The sequence below is a fragment of the Podarcis melisellensis genome, assembly GCF_964234715.1.
Source record: "Podarcis melisellensis genome assembly, chromosome: 8".
Lineage (NCBI taxonomy): Eukaryota > Metazoa > Chordata > Lepidosauria > Squamata > Lacertidae > Podarcis > Podarcis melisellensis.
This window is the reverse complement of record NC_138540.1, coordinates 52,001,280-52,024,095: the sequence shown is the minus strand read 5'-3', so window position 1 is coordinate 52,024,095 and position 22,816 is coordinate 52,001,280. Positions and strand designations below refer to the sequence as shown.

The window sequence follows — 22,816 nt, the reverse complement described above, 5'->3', positions numbered from 1 at the left end:
ATTCCTTCCAGTAGCACCTTAAAGACCAACTAAGTTAGTTCTTGGTATGAGCTTTCGTGTGCATGCACACTTCTTCAGAAGAAGTGTGCATGCACACGAAAGCTCATACCAAGAACTAACTTAGTTGGTCTTTAAGGTGCTACTGGAAAGAAGAAACTAGAGTATTTCACTGGACTGATTCATTTCCTCCTCCACAGATCTCATCTAAATCTTGAAAACTGCAGACAGCCCTTGCCTCTTTCTCCCACCCTGGAGTCAGGTTCCCCTTCTTCAGGGGATAGGGATGTTGAGGGCTCTGGTGTCTCTGAAGGCAGCTCAGGTAACCCACTGCAATGGCAAAAGATCCCACAGAGGCGATTGCCCAGCCAAAGGCACAGCTTGCCACAATCACGGGAAAAGAAATAACTACTTAAGAGTATGCAGGTCAGCAGCTGCATACTTATACCACATAGTTACATCTAAAGGCAAGCAATTGCTGTTCAGACTGAACCACCAAAAGAAGAGGACCAGTAGGTTTGCACAGAGTATTCCACACAAACAACTGCTTTCAAGCAGAACTGTCTGCCATGTCACCACATTTTCATACTGGGACAGTAGGCTGAAGTTTTCATTGAGACAGGTGCATCTGTGAATATGATGGCTGAGGGTGCCTATGGTGCACTCCCTCAGATGCCACCACTACAGAACACAACAGTCAAGATATATGCCTGTAGAAGTCCAGAACCATCAAGAAAAGTTTCAAAGAATTGGAAAGCTAAAAAGAAAGCAAACACATTGATGACACTGTTCAGCCAGTGTGCCTAACACATGGGTGCATTCTCTTACACATCAGAAAGCTAGCTGAGGAAGAGTTAAAACATCTGTAAGAGTTTGACTTTCTTGAGCAAGTAGAAGGACCTACCCCTTGGGACTCTCCAGCAATAGTGTTCCCCACACCCATGCACTTATATCCTTGGGATCTACTGTAACTGCAGTAAATAAAAGAAATTAAATAAGAACTTTGAGTGATTTCTTCCCCTGCCCCTGGATTTAGAAGAGTCCACACTGAATGCATTATATGATGTGCATGATTGGTTATCTGCCACACAAGTTCCAATGAGTGCATGAACTGGGATGCAGAAGACAACATTGCCAAATGCTTGCTTTCCTTCCAGAACTGTAGAAATATAAGAAGTGGCATTTGGGCAGGGCAGGTCTGTTAAGGTAACTGAAGTATCTGCAACCTGTCCTACTTGTTCGAAGTGAATATTTATGAATGTTTCTGGCAGGTTACCCAAAGCTCTTTGCTCCTGAAATATATATGAGCAAGGTGCAAACGGCCAGAATCAATTTAGTCCGCAGAACTTGGATCCAGCTCTTAAAAGAAGCAAGGGGAATACAGCATTGTTACCAGCATTAAAATGCAAAATCTAGCTTGATCTGACATACTCTCTACTGCCTATAGCTCGGTTTGGGTTCTACAGAGTCATGCAGCATCTTTCCCCAACCCCTCAAATCCTTTGATTACTTTGCATGCTCTGCTTGAAAAAGCTGCCAAATGTTTATTCCATTGGCTGCAACATATATTTCCATTCAAAAACATATTTCTTCCCTGTTGTCCCACTATCACAGATCTGCTCTCCTCTCCTTCTGAAGATGTCTTTAGCTGGAACCTAGCCCACCCAATATCTTGGCTCTGGAAAAGCCTTGTCTCCAGTTATGCGTTCTTCCTCTCTTGCATTTGCATGGCTCCTATTTGCCTATTTGATGGGCAAGAGCAATTGGGTTGCCACCATGCATTGCACTGTGCTGCTCATCAGGCTTGGGGACTGGGGTCTACGCATTGCAGGGATTCCACTGAGTGAAGTTGCTGAAGTTCATCATAGTTCACCCAATTTGAAATATAGCTGGTGTTGGAGAAATGGGAGCCCTCCAGCTGTTGTTGAACTACAACTCCTGTCATCATTCTGGCAATAAAAATGTGGGGTGAACAACCAGAGATCAGAGTATTCCCCCTCACCCCCCCAAAAAACAAACTATGTTTACACTTCAGGATTTAGTAAGGCAAGAAGTTACAAAGATATTTTTTTTAAAAAACCGATAATTTCAGTTACCCATAAGAACAAAAGATGAAACACAGGTACAGCTGTTTTAGATAGTTTCCCTAACCAAGCCAACACCTTTCAGTTTGCATTCCATTTGTTCAGCTTTGCGGTCCCTTCCTGGTCCTCTTTTCCTTCCAGACATTGTTCAACTAAGCTCCTTAACACTTTCAAGTGCTTCTTTACAATGTTCTCTTGCACAACTCTTCACCTTTTCAAACTTGAGACTTCACGCTAACTTTGACTCCTCGACTTTCTTCACTAACTTATTTCCCCACACTCCAAGTTATATACAATATTTTCATTCCTCCTCCTAACCTTTCAGCCAATCAGGAGGAGAATAAACCTCTGGTTGCATCACTCTTTCTCCTTAATTGGCTGGATCTTTGACCCTCTTGTGCACAGCTTCCTGAGCAAAGCATCCTCTCGTACATCTTACCTTCCTGTGAACCTTGAGCCTTCCTGTACAGGAGAGCCTTTAACACAAAAGGCAACTGTTTGACAACCCATGTTTCACACACAAATTCTGTTCCTTCACACAGTGTTTATGGGTCAGAATGAGACACGGTCTATTTAAAGGAAATACTTGTAGGAGAACAGGCTTAGTAAAAATCATTTCTGAAATGTGAGTGACAAGTATGAATTATCTTCTCCCACTACCCAGCTAAGGGTGGGTCTTGTGTGTGAAAGTAACTATAGTTTTCGACAGAAAGAATGTTAGCTGCAATGGGTGATGGCTGTGAGATCTGAAGGCACCTTGGGTTGTGAATATCTCTCTCTGGTTGATATGGTGGGCATCAGTGGTTTTGCTATGAGTTCTTATCCTCCACTTAAGTCATACTTGTGAACATACCATGCACAACAAAATGCCATAACTCTCCAATCACCTCTCCTCCAAAACTCTCTGCAACTATCTGTTAAGAGGAAGCGGAGACCACAAAATAATAATATTGTGGTGGGTGGGAGGGCTGGTGTCCATTGGTGCAAAAAGCAGAGAGACTAACTGTAGGTGAAGCTAGCACCAAGGACCAATAGAGCATGCCCCCCATGGGCTGAGCTTGGTGGGGAAGTGCCCCATTTGACTTAAAGGGCAAGCCTCCAATAATAATAATTTGCTTCTGTAAACTTCTACAGTAGATGTTATGGTAGATGCATAGTAGATACCAGTCCAGCACTCTAACCACTACACCACACAGTAGATACCAGTGTAGTGTAGTGGTCAAAGTGCTGGACTGGTACCTAGGAGACCAGGGTTTGAAACCCCACTCAGCCATTAAGCTCATTGGATGACCTTGGGCCAGTCGTTGCCACTCAGCCTAACCTACCTCACAGGGTTCTTGTGTGGATTAAATAAGGAGGAGAATAAATAAGGGAGAACCATGGATGCCACCTTGGAGTTACAGGTGGAATAAAAATGCAACAAACAAATAAAATACATCAATAGATGGCTGTCTTGGGACAGGAGCTGGGGAACTGGAAACACCACAAAGGTTGGTTCTGTGCATGAGAGGCTCACACAGAGCAACACATGTAAAAGAAATCTGGGGACACAAATTTGGCATGGGTTTTGCAAGTGCCATGGACACATTTTTTAAAGCTGCAATTTTCCTTCTGGGGATATCTTGTTATCTATATATTTACTATGCTTAACAGCAATGCTAGTTAAGTGTAGAAGATTAACAGCCCTTTTGCCACAATGCAGTACTTCCCAAGGGAACACAGCATATAAAAACCTGCTCTCTGCAGGAATGGGTGTGAAAATGAGTTATTATGGAGCTTGCTCAGCAGATCTGAAGGAAAATATATCTGTATAAGGGAGAGAAAAGTAATCAGCCAAGGTGAATACAATTTGAAGGGTTATTGTATTCCTCATTCTCCCAGAGCAGAGTCTCATCTTTCTGGGGGAAAGTGCAATACAGGGTGGTTGCATGTCCTGCTTTGCAGGGGATAGACATTTCTCTGAAGGGCTGGCCAGCAAGGCTATGCACTGGATTTGGCCAAGGCTCAGATCTTAAGACAAATCAGGTCTATTCAGAGGGATCCGGGCATTGCTCGAGTTGGCTCAGTCTAATGAAAAACAGGTTGACATTCTCATCTGCTGTTGTTTGTGAGCGCCCAAACCAATTCTGCAAGGAAATGAAAAATAGAGTAGTATACAAACACATTGAAACAAGCGCTTGTGATAAAATCAAGTTTTAGCAGCCTAGCAGTTTTCCTTTTGAAGTCTATGGGCAGATGGTGAGAATTTTCAGAGGCATAATGAGGACATTATAAAGTTAGCCACCCCACAGTTTTCTGGTGGAATTTTAAGAGCAGAAATTCTTAGCAGAATCGAGAATAACAGAACACACCAGCCAACAGGAGACACTTTCAACTCAACACAAGCTTATCAAGTGGCTCAATCATCATGAGGATAGTTTGGGCTCACAGAAGTGTGAAATCTTTAGATCTTAGGCGCCATTTTCAAAAAGTGCTTCAGCATAGCATTTAAATAGCTGACATATGTTGTCCGGTCACAGAATCACAAAGCCAAAGGAACACAAAGCCCTTTGGCTCAGTTTGGTCTTGGCAAATCTAGCTATTTTGGCTCCAAGTATGAAAAATATGAAAAATATATTTCCACACCCCGACCCCAATAATTTGATGTAATTTGATTGGTGTATTCCAAAGTCACCCTATTCCTACCTCTGACAGAAACTGCCTGACCTCTGTGCCAAGGTCATATTACCTCACTCTGCAGGGTGTGTGTGTGTGTGTGTGCGTGCGTGTGTGTGATGGAAGCTGGTTTGCAGACAATACACTATGCATGCTACCATACTCATTCAAACTTCAAGTCCTCAAATATTCCCATATTGTTGTCTTCCATCAGTATCCCCAGGTCAGACTGCTTTGTATGCAGCCTGATCCTCCATCAGCTGCCTCATTTGCTGGCGGCCTGTCACACTCCACCTTCCCCAGAGGTTGGTGTGCGAAGGGCCCTGGCCACTGCTCACCCCTCCTTGGCAAACTTCTCACCTTCTATAAGAACTGTGAGCTTGATTGGGCAGAAATAGTCTCTCCTCCAAATAAACACTGGCAATTTCCACTGATTTCTGTTTTCTTCAGAATTCTCCAACCTCCTTACTAAGTGCTGTGCAGCACTAATGCTATTCCGGGAGTTTTTCTCCATTGCTGCTCACCAAAGAGGCCACCCCTCCACCTTTCTGGCATTAATGCAAGCAGATGGCTCCAGCTGCAGTATAATTACTGCTTTAGGCAAAGTCCACTGGCTCCACAGCACTCTTCAATTATTCAGTGGTCCACCATCTCAGCCACGGTCATAAATATAATGGGAAGCCATCCAAAGTCACCAGGTTGCTCTCTCCCTTGTTTTCAGGCCATCTTATGGCAAACCTGCTTTTGACAATCCATTAGTCCCCTAGACTTACGGGAGCCGCCCTTCCCCAAAATGTCTTGCTTTGCCGTTTTTTTTAGAGTTTCTTATTGAAGATGTGAGACATCAGCAGGAAAGCTTCTTTCCAGTCATGAAAGCAATTAAGAGAACTGCATGGGTTACATTAAGACCAAGTATTTCTTATTCAATAGAGCCTTAAAAAAACAAAAAATTAACAGAAATGCCCTATTTTTAGATCTTCCTCCTACAAGTAAGAAAGGACTTGCAAAGTGAGCTTAAGCCTAATAAATTGTAGTTTGGCTACAAAGTTAACTCTGATCTCTCCCAAGGCCACTTTCAGCCGCACACAACACAGGAAGGAAACAGCCGCAAAGTTTTAATACGAACATTGTCATTAGTTGTTTCCCAAAGAACGTGCAAGTTATTATAGCAGGATATATATTCTGGGACATTGTTTTGGAATCGGGAGTAGTAATACTAAGAGGTGTAAAATCCTTTCTCTTCTCAACATTTGTATATGGTCAAAATCCTGACTCTGGCTTCCCCTCTCCCCACTTCCTCCCTCCTAATCCCTTTTTCCTTTTGTGTCGTGTCTTTTAGATTATACGCCTGAGGGCGGGGACTGTCTTATCACTATCAGCCACTCGGAGAACCTTTCATGGCTGAAGAACATATAAAATAAATAAATAAATAATCATGAAGCCCAAGTTGCTTTTCTCCCCGCAGAAGTAAATAAATAGGTCCCCAGATCTTGGGAACAATTATTTTGAGCAAACACATGGTGCATGGTGGGAAGAATTCAGCAGCCAGCCACCCACCACCTGCCACTCCTTTGCTCTGAACAGCAGCCTCCTACAGCTGCTTTTCAATAGTACAAAACCTGCCACTGGATACTTTATGGATTTTCCACATAACATCTAGTTCGGTCCTTAGAATTTTGAACATGACTTAATTTTCCTCCTGCAGGAGTGAAGAGTTATAGCTGAGAGAACATCAGTTTTCAAGGAGGGAACCAGAGTGATATGCCATGCTTAATGACTTGAAAAGATTTCCCTATAACATTACCTGTCATTTACATTATTTAACAAAATTTCTTTTATCACTTGATAAGGAAACCTCTCAGCTGTTCACAAAAATATAACATGTAATTTAAAAATTATGTTGATGAAAACAGTTAAAACAAGTATTTAAAAATATTCAAAAGATAATTAAATCAACTGTAGCTAAAAAAAAAAAAGGCCCTCCAGGCCTCTCTACCTGGCCCTCGAGACTCTCCTCAGGCCACACCCCCTCTACACATTCCATGTCACCAGCCCTATTTTGCACCCTTTGCAAGTGTTTGTGCCTGGCTGGAATATGTCCTTGAACCCTCCCAATGAAGAAAGAGGGTAATGTTCGGCATTGCTGCCCAGGTCTGTGTTGCAGCTATGCCCCAAGGGGCTTCAGACAGGTTGCAATACAATTATCAAACTTTTTAGGCAAAAGAAGAGATGATTTCTGACCATTTACTCAGTATAAACTGAAACATCATCTGATGCTGTTCACCAGCTCATCCTTTGAAAGACCATTTCTAGCCTTGCACTAGAAAAATGCACAGATGGCAACACAGAAGTACTGTATACTGAACAATCATGACTTGGCTTCCACAACTTTCAGGCAGATTTTATTTAAACGCCACCATTTATAAGGAAACACAACAGCTGGGACAGTTTTAAGCCATCAGTGGTCCAGGCCCAAGATGAAATAGAACTTTATACATGGAAGAGAACTGATTATTATTATTTTAACAATTTTCTGAGCTTTCTGCTTCACCTACCAGTTGAACGCGACAGCAGCAGATCTCCCTAAATCAGAAAGTAATTACATTCCCACACTTTGTTTAGCTTGTATACTTTAGTGCCTAATTACCAGAGATAGTTTACGAGCTTCCCCCACAGAAAATAATTGCCACATGTCTCCTTAAAAGAAACAAACTATCAGCGTTCTTTTCAAGACACAAAGTATAAACACCAATTAAAATGGGTTATACAAGAACTTCACAAGTAAAACAGGCCTATAGCAAAAATGTTAATAAAACGAATCCAGCATGCCACATTTAGAACCTTGCACCTGCTTTTGCTTTAAAAGTTTATTTTTTAAAAAATAAAGTGTGGGGGGGGGATTACAACTAATAGCGTCTGGAGCGGATTTTCCTTCTAATAGATTAGTTTAGCCTATTTGGTTGGCAATTGAGGAAGCAGGGCTAGAAACACATCTGCACTCAAGGGCATACCAGAGTTTTCCTTTGAAATGAAAAGCAATTTATTTCTTCAAGAATAGGAGAGACCAGAAGGGGGAAAACATATTATACAAACTTTAATGAAAGTCACTCTACACAGAAAGCCTGTTTCTGAGGAATAAGTAGCCAAAGGAACTTAAAGCAGAACATATTCTTGGCCTTCATTTCCATCTCTCTCCGCCTCATAAGGAACTTGTTCTATCTCCACTGACAGAGGCAGCAAGCCTCTGAAACTCAGTCACCGGGAATCACAAGTAGGGAGACTGCTCTTGAACTCAGATCTTGCTCGCAGGTTGTCCAGGGACATCTGGTTGGTCCTGCAGGGACAAGCTGGAGAAGGCAGCACTAACAGGCTTCTGCCATGGCCATTGGATGGTGGGAGGACATCTGAATGGTGCTTGAGGCTTCATAAAATATTGAGAAACTAAGCTTGAAAACACCAGTTACTGGGGTTTTCATCCTACGATCTGAGGAGGATACACCTTACTTAAGAGGCTCACCTTTGTCTTGAGATATATTGCCAGTCTGCATGCCATCTTATTCTCACACAGGCTTAAAGTTACCTACTATGCACCCACACTATCCATCTTGCAGGCTTCTGACTTGTGTCAGTAAAGAGTCAATTGTAGACATGGAGTTCATTTGATTATACACTCTTAGGTTGCAATCCTAAGGGTTAGTGGTGGTGAGAAATTGAAGACCATTTCCTCATCTTTTCCAGTGCCCTGCCAGACTCTGGCTGCCATGGCAGAAGTGAGAGTGGAGGTGCACTCTTTCACTCCTTTGTATTTTTTCATTAAAAAAACCTATTTCCCTCTATCATCTGGGCTGGTATAATTCAGCCCCCAGTTTTCATGTGCACTGGGGGACTAGAAAAGCACCAGTTCTCCACATTTCCTTGAACAGGAATTACCCCCAAAATAAAGAAGTCACAAACTCCATGAATCCAGCTTTGACCCACTCAGAACTTTAGCAGCTACAGATGAATTGCGTATATATGACATAATGAACACTCACCCGTTTGGTGTAATCCATGGCCTTCAGAATGGAGAGGTTGAGGGTCTCCAGGGAAGCCAGAACATCTTCATAATCTCCCATGTGGTCGGTAAAATAATCTGGACCCCAAGGATATTGCAGGATTAAAGGAGAAGGGAGGGAAAAATAAAGGATAACATTTTAATCATACTTGCTTGCCTCAAGGTAAATGTCCAAATTGAAAACTTGCTGTTTCAAAGTGTACCAGCCAGTAAATATTCCAACTTCTAAAAACACTGCACTCCATCATGTTTAGTAGGTGAAAGGGGTTCAAATCATACAGCTGGGCAGCGGTAACGGGCTTGTAGGAAATGCAACGCTAGTCCCAACAGGTGGTTGTCCAGCCTCTGATTTAAGACCTATTCAAAGGGTTGAAGGCAAGTTCTTACTGTGCTGCTACATTTATTTTTGAGGGATAATTTGCATGACCTTTTCTGTACACCAAGATAGTAGTTGAAGAGATTTTTTTGTGGCTGGGCCAGAACACCATTAAGCTGAAATGTGCAGAGGAAAGAGGGAGACCACAACCATTTGTCACCCCCTAACATGTTTGATCAGGGTTGTTAGCAGATCTTGCCTGCATCATCTCCTGCCCGTGCTCCCTCTCTTTTGACAGTCCCAGATTATTCCATGTGGACCTGACTCAAGGTGATCCAGGGCTGCCATGACCCAGATCAGCCTGAGTCATGCTGATTTTGTTCAGGACCTGAAATTTGTCTGGACCAAATACACAGCCCTTGAAAATATCTGTAAGTGAAATAATCCAATAAAATAGTCCTATTAGTTGTAGTACCAAACAACTGGATGGTACTAGGTTTAGGAAGGCAGATCTTGATGTCATGGACTGGCTGGATGCAGAGGAGATGTGGGAGGCACCAGTTGGGGAACCTTTAAGGAAAACCCCAGGGAAAGAAGGCTCAGACTGAGGGGATGGGTGGTGGGATGACAGAAGAAGAGGAAGGAGGTGTGGTGGAAGCTGAAGTGGTAACAGGGTTTAGTAAGCAGGGAGAAGCAGAGGCTTGTGAGGAGGGGAGCCAAGAGACTGATATGAGTCAGGCTGGTGAAGAAACGAGGATGTCTTCCCCTCCTGCTGTGACCAGTTCCCCTCCCCCCCCAGTCTCCCAGGACCAGAAGAGGTATGAAGAGGGAGGAGCAGAGACAGACATGGCAATGGAGTCGTAGATTGCTTGGGAAGTACCCAGGGGAGGCGAGGACATTCAGTCCCCACAACTGCCTCAAAGGGGTAAGATCTACCAGGGTGTGTTGCTGTGCTCACTAGGGCTGGCCTCCTGAGCTGAACTTGTTTCCTTGAATAAAGAGTTAATTTCACTGACACATTGTGATTTATTGCTGACCTGTCTCTGATTCCCGCTCCTGACACTTAGCTATGAACCTCCACCGGCAGATCGAGATTTAAGTAAGTTTTCCATCTTTTTTTTTTTTTTAAGTGCAGAAATTGGTGCTGCCATAATCTCTGCTAGAAAAGAAGCAGCAATTCATATTGAATTGACATTTCTTACAGAACTCTCCTATAAATAACCTCAAAAGACAGTCCATTAATTAGCCTCCCTTGGCTTAATTAAAATGCCATATATCTCTCTGAACAGCATGCAGGATGAAGGGAGCGATAGCAACTGCTGGAGGAGCAGTGAGGAGTCCTCCTTCCACTGTGATCCACAGCGGCTTGAGCCTGATTTTAAAAAACCCCAGCCACCTAATTTCCAGCAGCTGCAGATATTTCCTCACCAGACAAGGGAGTGAAAAATAAATAAAGAAATCACTTTGCAGAGTTGGCTTTTAGAAGTGAGGAATGGAAGAAGTAAATCCTTTTCTGGAGATGATAAAGCAAAACTTGTGACACAGTCCATAAAACCTGAGGAGGAGAAAAATAATGATTGCGATTTTGGCAAGGGCGGGCCCTGAAAAGCTGGACATGTAAAACAGGATTAAATTGTAATTTTGATTAAAAAGCCTTTGCAAACACAAGAGAGAGATTTCACCTGGACCAACGGGAGATTTGAGGCACTTGCAAATACATGCTGAGGGTAAGCCTAACGCAAGCCCAATGGCTGCTTGCTGGACACTAGAAGGTTGGTTTATTTATGCTGTGGCCTTTCAACAGAGAGATTCTCAAGATGACTTAGAAGAGGTTGTAGTAGTTAGGGGGCCACCAATGTGACACATGTAGGCACTTGAAGTCTTCCCCCAGCAGCAACAAAGCCTCTCAGCCCCCATTCTGTTCAGGGGCCTCTTAGAGCTGAAGGAGGAAGTTGGAAGAGTGATGCCAAGAGAACATGCACAGAAGTGTGCATTCTAGACAGGGATGGGCAAATCCCTGAATTCTCTCTCTCTCTCTCTCTCTCTCTCTCTCTCTCTCTCTCTCTCTCTCTCTCTCTCCCTCCCTCATTTCTCCAGTCTTAAGTTCAGTTCTCCACATTTCCATGTCACGTATCTTTTTATTTTAAAAAGTCCTTATGAAAATGAACCAGCATGTTAGTGTGGATTTAATTAATCTACACATTTATATCTCTGCTTAGCGCATGAATTTTTGCACACATTACTCAGCGAGAGAAATGCATTGCAAAATTCGGGAGGATTGTAAACGGTGTCTGCGTTTCAGTTTGTGCATTGTTTCAGGGAGTGCAATTAGGCAGCTTCATCTTTAAATGAGAACTGAATCTAATTCCTTTTCTATCCCTAGCTGGAAAACAACAGCTGAACAGGGGTTACGTGTGTTGAGATATTGGTAAGACGAGTTTAATCCTGAGTGTGCTATGTGATTCCTAGGTCACTGTAAGTGCAATTACTATCAAGTGCAGGTAAGCATTTGCCAGATGTTTCTGTTGTGCCTTTGGGCCAAGCATTTATTTTTAGCAAAGTACATAAACATCTGAAGATAAAGTATGTATCCACTACCTCTCTCAACTTGATCTCAGTCTTGATGTCCTAGTTAAGAGAATTTCCCCTCTTCTGTTTCCTACCTCAGTGTAACAGTGTGAGAAGTACAATCTAATCTACTTGTGACTTGGGGGTTGGGGTTCAACAAGCACTCCGTCTGTTGACCGAAAGCCTCCATGTGTCACAAAGACAGGCAGACCAGCCTCACCCCTGAGATGTGAGTCTTACATGACCCCCATTCATACAATCAACCAACTTGTGAAAGGGCTGTGTGTGTGAATGGAATTGACTAATGGGGTTCCCAAAGGGTTCAGCCCAACCTGGCCCAACAAGTTCTGCTATTGTATATTCTCTATGCGTTGTGCATACAGCCCTTTCAAACCCTAGGGAAATGGCATTCCAGTCACATATATGTTTTATGAGTGTGGAACTCACCAGAACCCATTTTCCCTCTTTTCTCAGATATAAGGAGAGGCTTCAGCAAGAGGTTAAATCCCTGGCATTTCAAGGTACAACAGAGAAGGACCCCTGTCAGAAATCATGGAGAGCCACTGCTAGTCATTGTAGGGCAGGGGCAGGGAACCTTCAGCTTGTAGGCCAATCTCAGACCACAGAGGGGGTCAAAATTGGCCTGCGAGGCTATTTCTCAAAAAACATGCCCACCTGCCAATCAACTGGTGTCACTTTGATGAGGGGTACAGACATTCTTCATTGGCTGAGCGTCAGCAGGATTTAATCCCTGCTCATCAGCTAATGAGCAGGGGTTCAATTCTACAAAGTCACAAGGCCAGAGAGGGCTCTTATTATTGGATTCATGCCAGGATCCAGAGAAATTCCTTCTCAAGAACAGGATGACACAATCTGGAGTGAACTATGTGAACATACAGAACTGCTGCCATAGGCTGGGAACAGGAACACACAGCTAAAGCACAGCACAGGGCTGCTTGAAAGCCATTTTGAAAGCAGCCCTGTGCTGCTCTTTGAAGCTGACTTTTGGAGGTTTAAAGAGCAGTGCAGGGCTGCTTGCAAAGGGGCTTTCAAACAGCTCATACTGCGCTTTGAAATCCCAGCAATCATGGCTTCAGAGCACAGCAGCACCTGATGTCATAGTGATGTCACATTTGGCCTGGAGGGGTCAGTAGATAATGGTCTGGTTTGCCTGCTAGGAAAGATTCCCCATGCCAGATTTAGGCAATACAGTGGAACCTTGCAAGTCAAATGTAATCCATTCTGAAAGAACGTTTGACTTCCAAAATGTTCAAATTCCACTTGGCTGACAGCTAGGCTTTTTGCAGATTGGAAGCCACGTTGGACGTTCAGGTTCCGAGGAATGTTCGAAAACCAGAACACTTACTTCTGGGTTTTCGACGTTCGGAGTTGAAATGTTTGGGAATGGAGCGGTTTGAGAACCGAGGTTCCACTATACTGAGCTATGTGAAGCACTGGTCCGCCTACCTTATATGGATAAGGCAATTATATATTTTTAATTTTTGTCTGGATGAAAGCTCAGACACTACAACTGGGGTTGCCTGGATAGGTAGCTCAGTGGTGGAGTATCTGCTTTGCATGTAGAAAGTCCCAGGTTTAATCCCCCGGATTGTCCCGTTAGTGTGGACAACAGTGAGCTAGATAGGCAGATGGTTTGATTCAGGATAAGGCAGCTTCCTGTGTTCATTAAGGGCTGAAGTGCTGCTGCTGCTGCTGCTGCTGTGCACTCTCCTATAGCAACCCACTTTCTTTTCACTTACCATCAACTAACAAGGATAAAATGTGTGGCCTAGCCTGATCAGCACACAGGGTCTGATCAGCACTGCTGTTAGAAAATGTGCTCTGCATGCAAAAGATGTGGGTGGCGCTGTGGGTTAAACTACAGAGCCTAGGACTTGCCGATCAGATGGTTGTCGGTTTGAATCCCCGTGATGGGGTGAGCTCCCGTTGCTCGGTTCCTTCTCCTGCCAACCTAGCAGTTCGAAAGCACCTCAAAGTGCAAGTAGATAAATAGGTACCGCTCCGGCAGGAAGGTAAACGGCGTTTCCGCGCGCTGCTCTGGTTCGCCAGAAAGCGGCTTAGTCATGCTGGCCACATGACCGGCATGACCACATGACCGGCGTGACCAGGTGACCAATAAAGCGAGATGAGCGCCGCAACCCCAGAGTTGGCCACGACTGGACCTAATGATCAGGGGTCCCTTTACCTTTATGCAAAAGATCCCAGGCTGGGGGAAGCCCCTATCTAAGACTTGGGGACAATTCAGAGCAACATGGAACGACGGTCTGATTCCATGTAAAGCTGCTTCCTGTGATTGATTTTAAATAAGAAGGTCTCTTTTTAGGCATGGGGTGTAACTCAGCAGTAGAGGACATACTTTGCAAGTTCCAAATTCAATGTCTGGCCTCTCCAGGTACAGCTGGGAAGGACAACTGTCTGAAATGCTGGAGATGCTGCCAATATGTCAGTGAAATACTGAGGCAGATGGATCAATGGTCTTGCTCACTTTCCAATTCTTATTCTTATTAAATATGTACACCACCCTATACTGTAGATCTCAGGGCCATTGACTACATACCTAACACAGGCATGCCAATGCTGTTATAACCAACAAAGCTGATCAGGGAATTTGCTGAGCTGCCAACAGATAATATACTCACCACATAGTTCCTTCGTATCCACGTTGCTTTGAAATAAAGAAAAGAAAGACAGGAAAGAATAAGAATACACAAAATTAGAAGGAGGGAAAGGGGGAGCATAGCAGCAAGAAACTGAGAAAAAGTGGAACCAGAACAAGTTCACTACCAATGTTCAAAGATGTTATATATTGCTGTTCTCAATAAAATGTACATTTCAAAAGCCACACGCCAGGACTTTCACATCAAGCGTTCCTGATCCAATTGTAATTAAATACAATGAATTGCACTTTGCGCATAGTGTATTTTGCTTTTGTTGTTGTTAACAAATGAATGCAATGAAAGGTAATTAGTGTATAGTAAAATCTCATTTATGCAGATCACGGAAGGGACAAATAGTACTTTCAGGGTTATGTTTTAGCTGTGCATTCCCTGCCTTAACACAAATTAAATTCGGCAGACAGAATCACACAACTTGATCATATCTACATAGTTTCTCTCATTTTGCATAATATTGCTATTTTGTTAAATTTATTGGTATATTAGCTAGTCACAATGTGGTCTAAATATAAGGAAGAACGTTTTGATGCTAAGAGCTTTTCAACAGTGGAATGGACAATCTTGGAAGGTAGCAGGCTCTCATTAGAGTTTTTTAAATGGAGGTAGGCTGACCATGATTCAGGGGTTTTTTTAGTTGTGATTCCTGCATTGCAGGTGGTTGGACTGACAATTCTGTTTTTAAGAATTGTCTGAAATGCCTTATCCAGCTGCCTCCTTGACTTCTGAAATTTCATCAAGCATTGACCACATCCTTTCAAGTCTCTTTTTGCAACCAGAGGGTGAAAATATGCACTCTGGAATGCAGAGGCAGCAATGACTTTTAAATGCCTCATAAAAGCATATATATCTATGCAAGCTTTCCTGGACTCTGACTCTTAATTTTTCATTCTGTTTTGAACACTGCTGATTTTATCTGTTTTTCTTACATTTTTGGAAATTTTATTGCTTCTTATCTGTACTTTTAAATGTAAACCACAGAGATCTTTTTATTGTTATATTAAACTGTATGTTTTTAAATGAATAAACTTTTTCTAAAAAAGAAAAAGAAAGCTGAGATTCTTAGGAAGCTGGTTTGTGGTTTTTGCTGAATTCCATCTTTGTTTTCCTGTGCCACTGCAGAATTATGTCATATATGCACCTGTGGGTTATGGGTGCTGCTGAAACAACAACATTTGAGCTTTGCTCTTATGCTCTTATGGAGGTTCTACCCTGAGCCCTGCATGGAGCTGTCCAAGGTCCTATTAAAATCTTGCCTTTGTACTGCTCTCAAAACAGCAAGCAATGAGTCACAATACAGAAATGCTTCTCTGGCTGCACTGCTTTAGAGTTCCTTAGTTCATTTAGTCATTCATTGAGTCATCCTTCATCATCAAGATCTTAAGGTAGCGTATAGCAACTAAACAATAAATACAACAAAACCACATAAGCATTAATGGGAATATTGAAGCCAAACTATTACATTAAAACCACAGCAGTGCATCTGATGTTGAGCAGCATCAAACATTCCCAAATGCTTAAGGAAAAGAGATGTATCTTGAGGCTCCATTGAAAGCTCAGCGGTTTTGACTCCAATCAAAATTCCTTGGGGATTCCTGGCTGAAGCGCCACCACTAAGAAGACCTCACACTGCAACACCCATCTGTCAACCAGGGTCCCTCAGCAGACATTAAGGCTGTGAGTGGCAAGCCCCGGAGGGCCATGCCTTCAGGTTTCTGGATCAAAAGTCATAACTACATCATTAACAAGCGCTCAAGGAGCTATAGTTTCTGGAATGGACAAATTATTCCAGAAAGGTTGTATGTCTGCTGTTCCTTCTAAGCAGCATTGGTCAGATGCTGAAAGAGGGTCTCCTTAAGTTCCACTATACCACTGTCTGACATGTACAATGTATATCCTCTTGTCTTTAATCTGCGCTTCCTCTTGCACCTCTGTCATAAGCCCATATATGCAGAACAAACCTTCTATGGATGTGCTAACCAGTCTATTTGTCACTGAGAGCCTTACAGCTATATTGCAAATGCTGCCACTGCCTTGTAAGACAATAAAAAAACCTCCTCCTGTCCTAGAATTTTCATTTTACTGGTTTTATTTATATGCTAGAGAACTGTTTGATTAACTCAGACTCATTCTTGATTTGACTGATGGGTCAAATCTTAGGTGGATTATGGAGAAAGAATAATTAAAAAGCCTTTCATTGCTGGAATTCTTAAGGCTGCTTCATAAATTCAGAAATAGCTTATGGTGCATTCTTTCAGACTGCTGGCATGGGGTCAATTCCTACATGCTTCCCCATGTCAAAAATCCCCAGCAAATGAAAACCTTGCTCATCAGGGAGAGAGGTAGCCTAAATTCCTTCTTTCTGTGAGTGGTTGTAGGATTGAAGCCTAAATGTATTTTTTCATAAAGCACAGATTTTTTTAATGTGCTGTCTCTCAAAATATGCATTTTAAAATTAATTTTGTTACATGTTTTTGAGACAAGAACTGTGTTAGAATATTCAGGGAAGTGAGGAAGCTGGCAGATAACCAAGTTCTGATTTTCACATCAGTCTGGAGGTGCTGATAATGCCAACTCATTCACAAAAATCAAATTCCTCAAGTATCTCTAAAGCTAAAGGATTAAAGAAAAAGGCTTAACCGTGACTTGAATGTACCCAACCCAACAGATTCAAAACCCTTGTGTTTTTATTTTATTTTATTAAATTTTATTTTATTAATACCACCCTTCACCCAAATATTTGTTTTGCTGCGAATTAGGCACAACATCTTTGGCTTCAAAAGAAGTTCTATAGGGCCTGATTTGGCAGTAAGTTTACAACAGGAAGACGGAATTTCTGGTCTGTGGGCTTACTGTGGCCCACAGGCTGTTTTACTCAAACCTAGGTCCTGAACCCTAGGTCATATATGATGTGAGATGTGAGAAATTTCAAGTTTTCTCCCACTCCCTCTTGGAACTCAAGCTGGGCTGCAAAGGAAAAACATTCAAGCTGCATTTGTAAAAGAAGAAAGGAAGAATTTAATGTGTACGTAGAAAGCACTGTCAGGTGATTGACAGGTGGATAGCCTGCCCACTTGCCATAGTGGCCAACATGGGGTGGGCGAGTTCAGGATTCAGCATGCTTGCCAGATCCTGTTCACCGCTCCTGGTTTCCAAGATGCAAATTACAAAGTTTAAAACAATCAAAGTTTTTTAATTGACCAAGCCAGTATAAAAGGGGATAATAACCTTCCCAATTTTCTGTTTTCATCTTAAATGCATGGCAGCCTCCCCCAAGTACTCTGCGGGTAAATTTGTCCAACCTGGTGGCCTGCAGATATTGCTAGACTCCAACTCCCATCAGTCCCAGCCAGCATGTGCAATGGCCAAAGGGGATGGAAGCTGGAGTCTAGTAACATCTGGTGGGCCACAAGTTCTTTGCCCTTGATTTAGATGGTCCACTACATCCAGGGAAATATGGTCTATCTTCTGACCATACTGAAATATTAGAATCTGAGAACAGAAGGTTCATTGAAATTGCAGCCCCAGTCTAGATATTTAGCTGGCCTGTGCATGTCCTGTTTCAAACTGAATTCAAGGTACAGTGGTGCCCCGCAAGACGAATGCCTCGCAAGACGGAAAACCCGCAAGACGAAAGGGTTTTCCATTTGCGAGTTGCTTCGCAAGACGAATTTCCCTATGGGCTTGCTTCGCAAGAAGAAAGCCCATAGGGAAATCTCCGGGGACCTCTTTTAAATGCTGGTGGTGGGGAGCAAAGCCTTTTCCCCCCTCCGGCCTTCAGAAGAGGTCCAGGAAGGCCGGCGGGGGCCGAAAGGCTTTGCTCCCCACCGCCAGCATTTTAAAAGCAGTCCGGGATAGCAGGGAAGCGCTTCCCGCTATGCCGGACGGCTTTTGAAAGCAGGTGGGGGAGCAAAGACTTTTGCCCCCTGCCGGCCTTCAGAAGAGGTCCAGGACCTCTTCTGAAGGCTGGCGGGGGGCAAAAGTCTTTGTCCCCCCTGCCTGCCTTCCTGGGGGCTTTTAAATCGCCCCGGGACAGCGGAGAAGTCCTCCGCTGTCCCGGGGTTTTTTAAAATGCTGGGGGTGGGAAGAAAAGCCCTTGTCCCCCCCCAGCTTTGAGAAGAGGTCGGGGGACAGACTGTCCCCGGACCTGGTCTGAAGGCGGTTTCCATAGGAACGCATTGATTGATTTTCAATGCATTCCTATGGGAAACCGTGCTTCGCAAGACGAAAAACTCGCAAGAAGAAAAAACTTGCGGAACGAATTAATTTCGTCTTGCGAGGCACCACTGTATATTTTTCTCAGAATGAGGCCAACAAACTGCTTCCCTTGGCACTGGATTTTGGATTAGCAGATGTTCCTTATCAGCTAGCTGAGCAGCAAGGCAATTCTCACCCACCTTTGGATTTTCTTCTCATTTTTAAAATATAGTTTTCATCCTGATAAGGCTTCCAGGATAGTACATGATTGACAGCACTCTCTTGCTGAATCAATTCCAAGCCATATGTCTCCTTCCCCACAGACACTTTGGCTTAAAACAGGGGTGGCTAACCTGTAGCCTTTCAGTTGTAGTTGGACTCTAGTTCTCATGAGCCTCAACCAGCATGACTATGATCTGGAATGGTAGAAGTTGCAGTCCAGCAACACCTGGCAGGCCAAAAGGTCAACTATCCACGGTGTAAAAGTTATGTCTTTGGGATCTAGCTAATATTTAATAATCTCTCCTGAGCCTGTTCCGGTTTCCCAAAGCCTGAATTTCTTTGCAGGACTACTGAGAGTTAATTTCCATGAGCATATGTTACTCTCAAACTGATGCCACTGAAATGCTAAACATGCAAAACTTCCTAAATAAAATCTAGCCTACTTTAGCTGAGAACAGTTCAGAGCACATCAGGAGCAAGTAATTGCTTAATCAGAATCCTAACCAAATTTATGAGGAAGACAGTGTAGGCAGAAAACAGAACACTACTTTCTGAAGAGCAGGAGTAATTGAATGTAGATGCAAGTTAATTAATTGGACTTTTGGTTACAGAATTTCACCTGCAGTTTAGTGTACATCACCAAATTGCATGAAGCAATGGACTTTTCTACTTGGTTTTATGATGGATAGAACCACTAATTTCTGTATGTATATTGATCACATGTGCAAGAATGCCCTGGAAACACCTGGCTCAGGTGTCAAAGGCCAGGGTAAAGAAGTATGTCTTTAACATTTGCTGAAAGCTGTATAGTAAGCCCTACACATCTCTGTGGGGAGAGAATTCCATGATAAAGGCTGCCACAGAGAATGTCTCCTTCTGGGCCACCACACCCTGAGTTTCTGAGGGTGGTGGAATAACCAAGAGCACTCACTCTGCTAATCTTAACACCCAGGAGGATCTGTGGGGAAGGAGGAAATCTTTCAGATATTTGGGGCAAACTGGCAGCCATCTTCCTAGGAATACTAGGTTCCATTTGAACCAGTGTCTATAGACTTGGGCTGTGAGCTCTCCTAACCACACAAGAGACCCCATCCAGAAAGACTGGGGAAACTCATATGCACAGGGACTTTAAAACCAAACTGGAGCAAAAACTGCACCCTATCGAAGAGATAGGTTTGCATCCTTAAAAAAGGAACATTAAAGTTTAATATATAAATGTATATTAGGTGTATTAAGTGCATATTAGGCTAGCACTCAGCATGACTACAAATTCACTTTCAGTTTAATCAGCATACCTAATTAAAGCATTTACTGAAATCATAACCGTGATTTAATGGAGAGAATTATAAAGACCTTTAGAAAAACACATTGTTAAAAACAACTGTTATATAATTCTGGAGTTCTGTAGCTTCTCAGCAAGGAAAAATATATCCCCCAAGGTCACTGACTGAACCTTGATGTTTTTTCTGAAGATACATACTCTCAGGACTGTATTTCATCTATTAAATTGTGAAATTAAAGTTCCCGTTTCTCAAAGATATGATGATGATAATAATAAATAATAATTAATAATTAATAATAATAATAATAATAATAATAATAATAATAATAATAATAATAATAATAATTTTTTTAACCTGTCCTCCCCAGCCAAAGCTGGGCTCAGAGCAGCTTACAACAGTAAAAATAATACAGTTTACATAAAATCACAATCAATTAATTGAAATACATTCTAAAATCAATTCATTCTAAAATCAATTCAGAGTCAAATTAATGGCAACCATTGGGCTAGAGTTCTATAAGGATTACAGAAGGAGGGGTTCAGACTGTGCCTTGGCCAAAGGCCTGGTGGGATAATTTTGTCTTGCAGGCCCTGCAGAAAGATGTCAAGGGCACTAGTCTCTTCTGACAGAGCATTTCACCAGATGGGGGCCACGGCTGAAACAGCCCTGGCCAGCCTAACCTCACTGTGGCCCGGGATCTCCAAGATGTTTTTATCTGAAGACCATAAGGTCCTCCATGTGACATACCAGGAGAGGCGGTCCCATAGGTATGAGGGTCCTAGGCCATGTAAGGCTTTAAAAGTCCTCCCCTGCCCCACACATTCTACTGTCAAAGTTAGTTCAAAAAATTTGATGTCTATGGCCACATTCACACCATACATTTAAAGCACTATGATGCCACTTTAAACAGTCACAATAGTTCCCCAAAGAATCATGGGAACTGTAATGTGTTAAGAGTGCTGAGATTCTAAACACCACCAGTCCCACCTAGCATGGCCAATGTTCAAGAAATCATAAGACAGGAGTCATATTCAGCAACAGTCAAGTTCCCCGGCATTTCAAGACTTAAGTTCTCCATAGATATATTTTCCTAGGCCTTTTCATTCATAAAATTGAGCTGTGCTGGATTTGTGTTTTGCTGGTTTTAAAGTAGTTCTGGAGTATTCGACTCTCATTTTATGTTATTGGTTTATACTGTTTTCATTTACAACCTCCCCCTTCAATAGCATTTTGTATTAGTTTTTGAAAATCTAACATTGATGGGTAACAAAGGAAGAAGCAAATAAGCAAGCAAGCAAGCAAGCAAACAAACAAACAAACAAACAGATGATAGATGATAGATAGATGATAGATAGATGATAGATAGATAGATAGATAGATAGATGATAGATAGATAGATGATAGATAGATAGACAGATAGATGATAGATAGATAGATGATAGATGATAGATAGATAGATAGATGATAGATGACAGATAGATAGATAGATAGATAGATAGATAGATAGATAGATAGGATGATAGATAGAATCAGCCAAGGGAACAGAATGACAATTAAAAACGAAACAAGAAAACTACAAAGATTTTACAAGGGGAAAGCACATCAAAGGCTCTTCTTTAATGTGTGTGAATCTCACATGGATTATGTTCCCACAGGGCTGTTCAAAATGCCAATCATCACCAGATCAGCATCAGCTGAAACTAATAAGCTTTCACTGCAATGCCCCCCCCCCAAAAGCAGCTTCACTGCAGCAGCCGCTGCTGTTGCAGGAGGCAGGAGGCTGGTTGCACTGTGCAAAAGAGCCCCTCCATCACTGTTGCTTTCCATAAGGGATTTCAGAAAATTCCAGCAAAAACAGAAATGGGATGGAAATTAATCTCATGAATATGATTGATATTGTTATTGTTGCTTACAGTCTGCAAATGATGTGTAATGGATTTTACCCCCCCCCCAAAAAAAAACCTCCACACATTTGCATTGTTTTTCTTTTATACTGAAATGAATGGGGCTGAATAACTTAATGACAATGTGAGCACATAACTTATTTGATTTGCATAATTAAATGCATAAGTTATGTAATTTCACCACAGTGCACAGTGAGATGAATAACTGGGCAAAAGACAAGGCTTGCCCCCCGCCCCCCTTATTGTTAACAATCTACTATATACAGTATTTTGGAAAGTGCTTTGCTTGCCTGTCTGTCGATTTGTTATCTATCAGTTCAGCCACTTCTTGAGAAATTGTCATTCCTGAGAGGAAGGTAGTGGGCACTGTCCACCATTTTGAATTAAGATGGAAAATTGACACATTCATTTGGTGTGACTTCACCCTTTGTTTGACTTTGCTTGTCTCTTGAGATATTGTCACCAAACTTGGTACAAGGGTTCCTGAGGTGAGGCAAAACAATGTCACCAGGCACCATTTTGAACCAAGATGCAAGACTGAAATGCCATTTTGGTGTGACTTTGGATATTTTCTGACATAGGTTTGAGATGTTGTCCCCAAACTTGGCATGAGGGTTCACAAGGAATGAGTGGTGGTCTTCATCAATGTTTGGATGACACACACCATTTTTATTAAAGATGGCAGACTAAAATGTGAAAAATAAAACTATGTCCCCCGTTATGCCTTGATACACATTGGTTAAGCTCACTAAATAAATTACAGTGGTACCTCGGGTTAAGAACTTAATTCATTCTGGAGGTCCGTTCTTAACCTGAAACTGTTCTTAACCTGAAGCACCACTT

General features: G+C 42.5%; 1 protein-coding gene across 1 annotated transcript in view; it reads right to left on the bottom strand.

Moving 5' to 3' along the window:
- The window catches only part of NECAB2 (N-terminal EF-hand calcium binding protein 2), a 139,639-nt gene that overhangs the window by 58,594 nt on the left and 58,229 nt on the right, over positions 1 to 22,816 (bottom strand). The window contains exons 4-5 of the mRNA XM_081920389.1: positions 14,335 to 14,360; positions 8,771 to 8,868 (exon numbers count right to left, since the gene is read on the bottom strand). Of these exons, the coding sequence (XP_081776515.1) occupies positions 8,771 to 8,868; positions 14,335 to 14,360 (124 nt within the window). The remainder of the gene's footprint in view (positions 1 to 8,770; positions 8,869 to 14,334; positions 14,361 to 22,816) is intronic.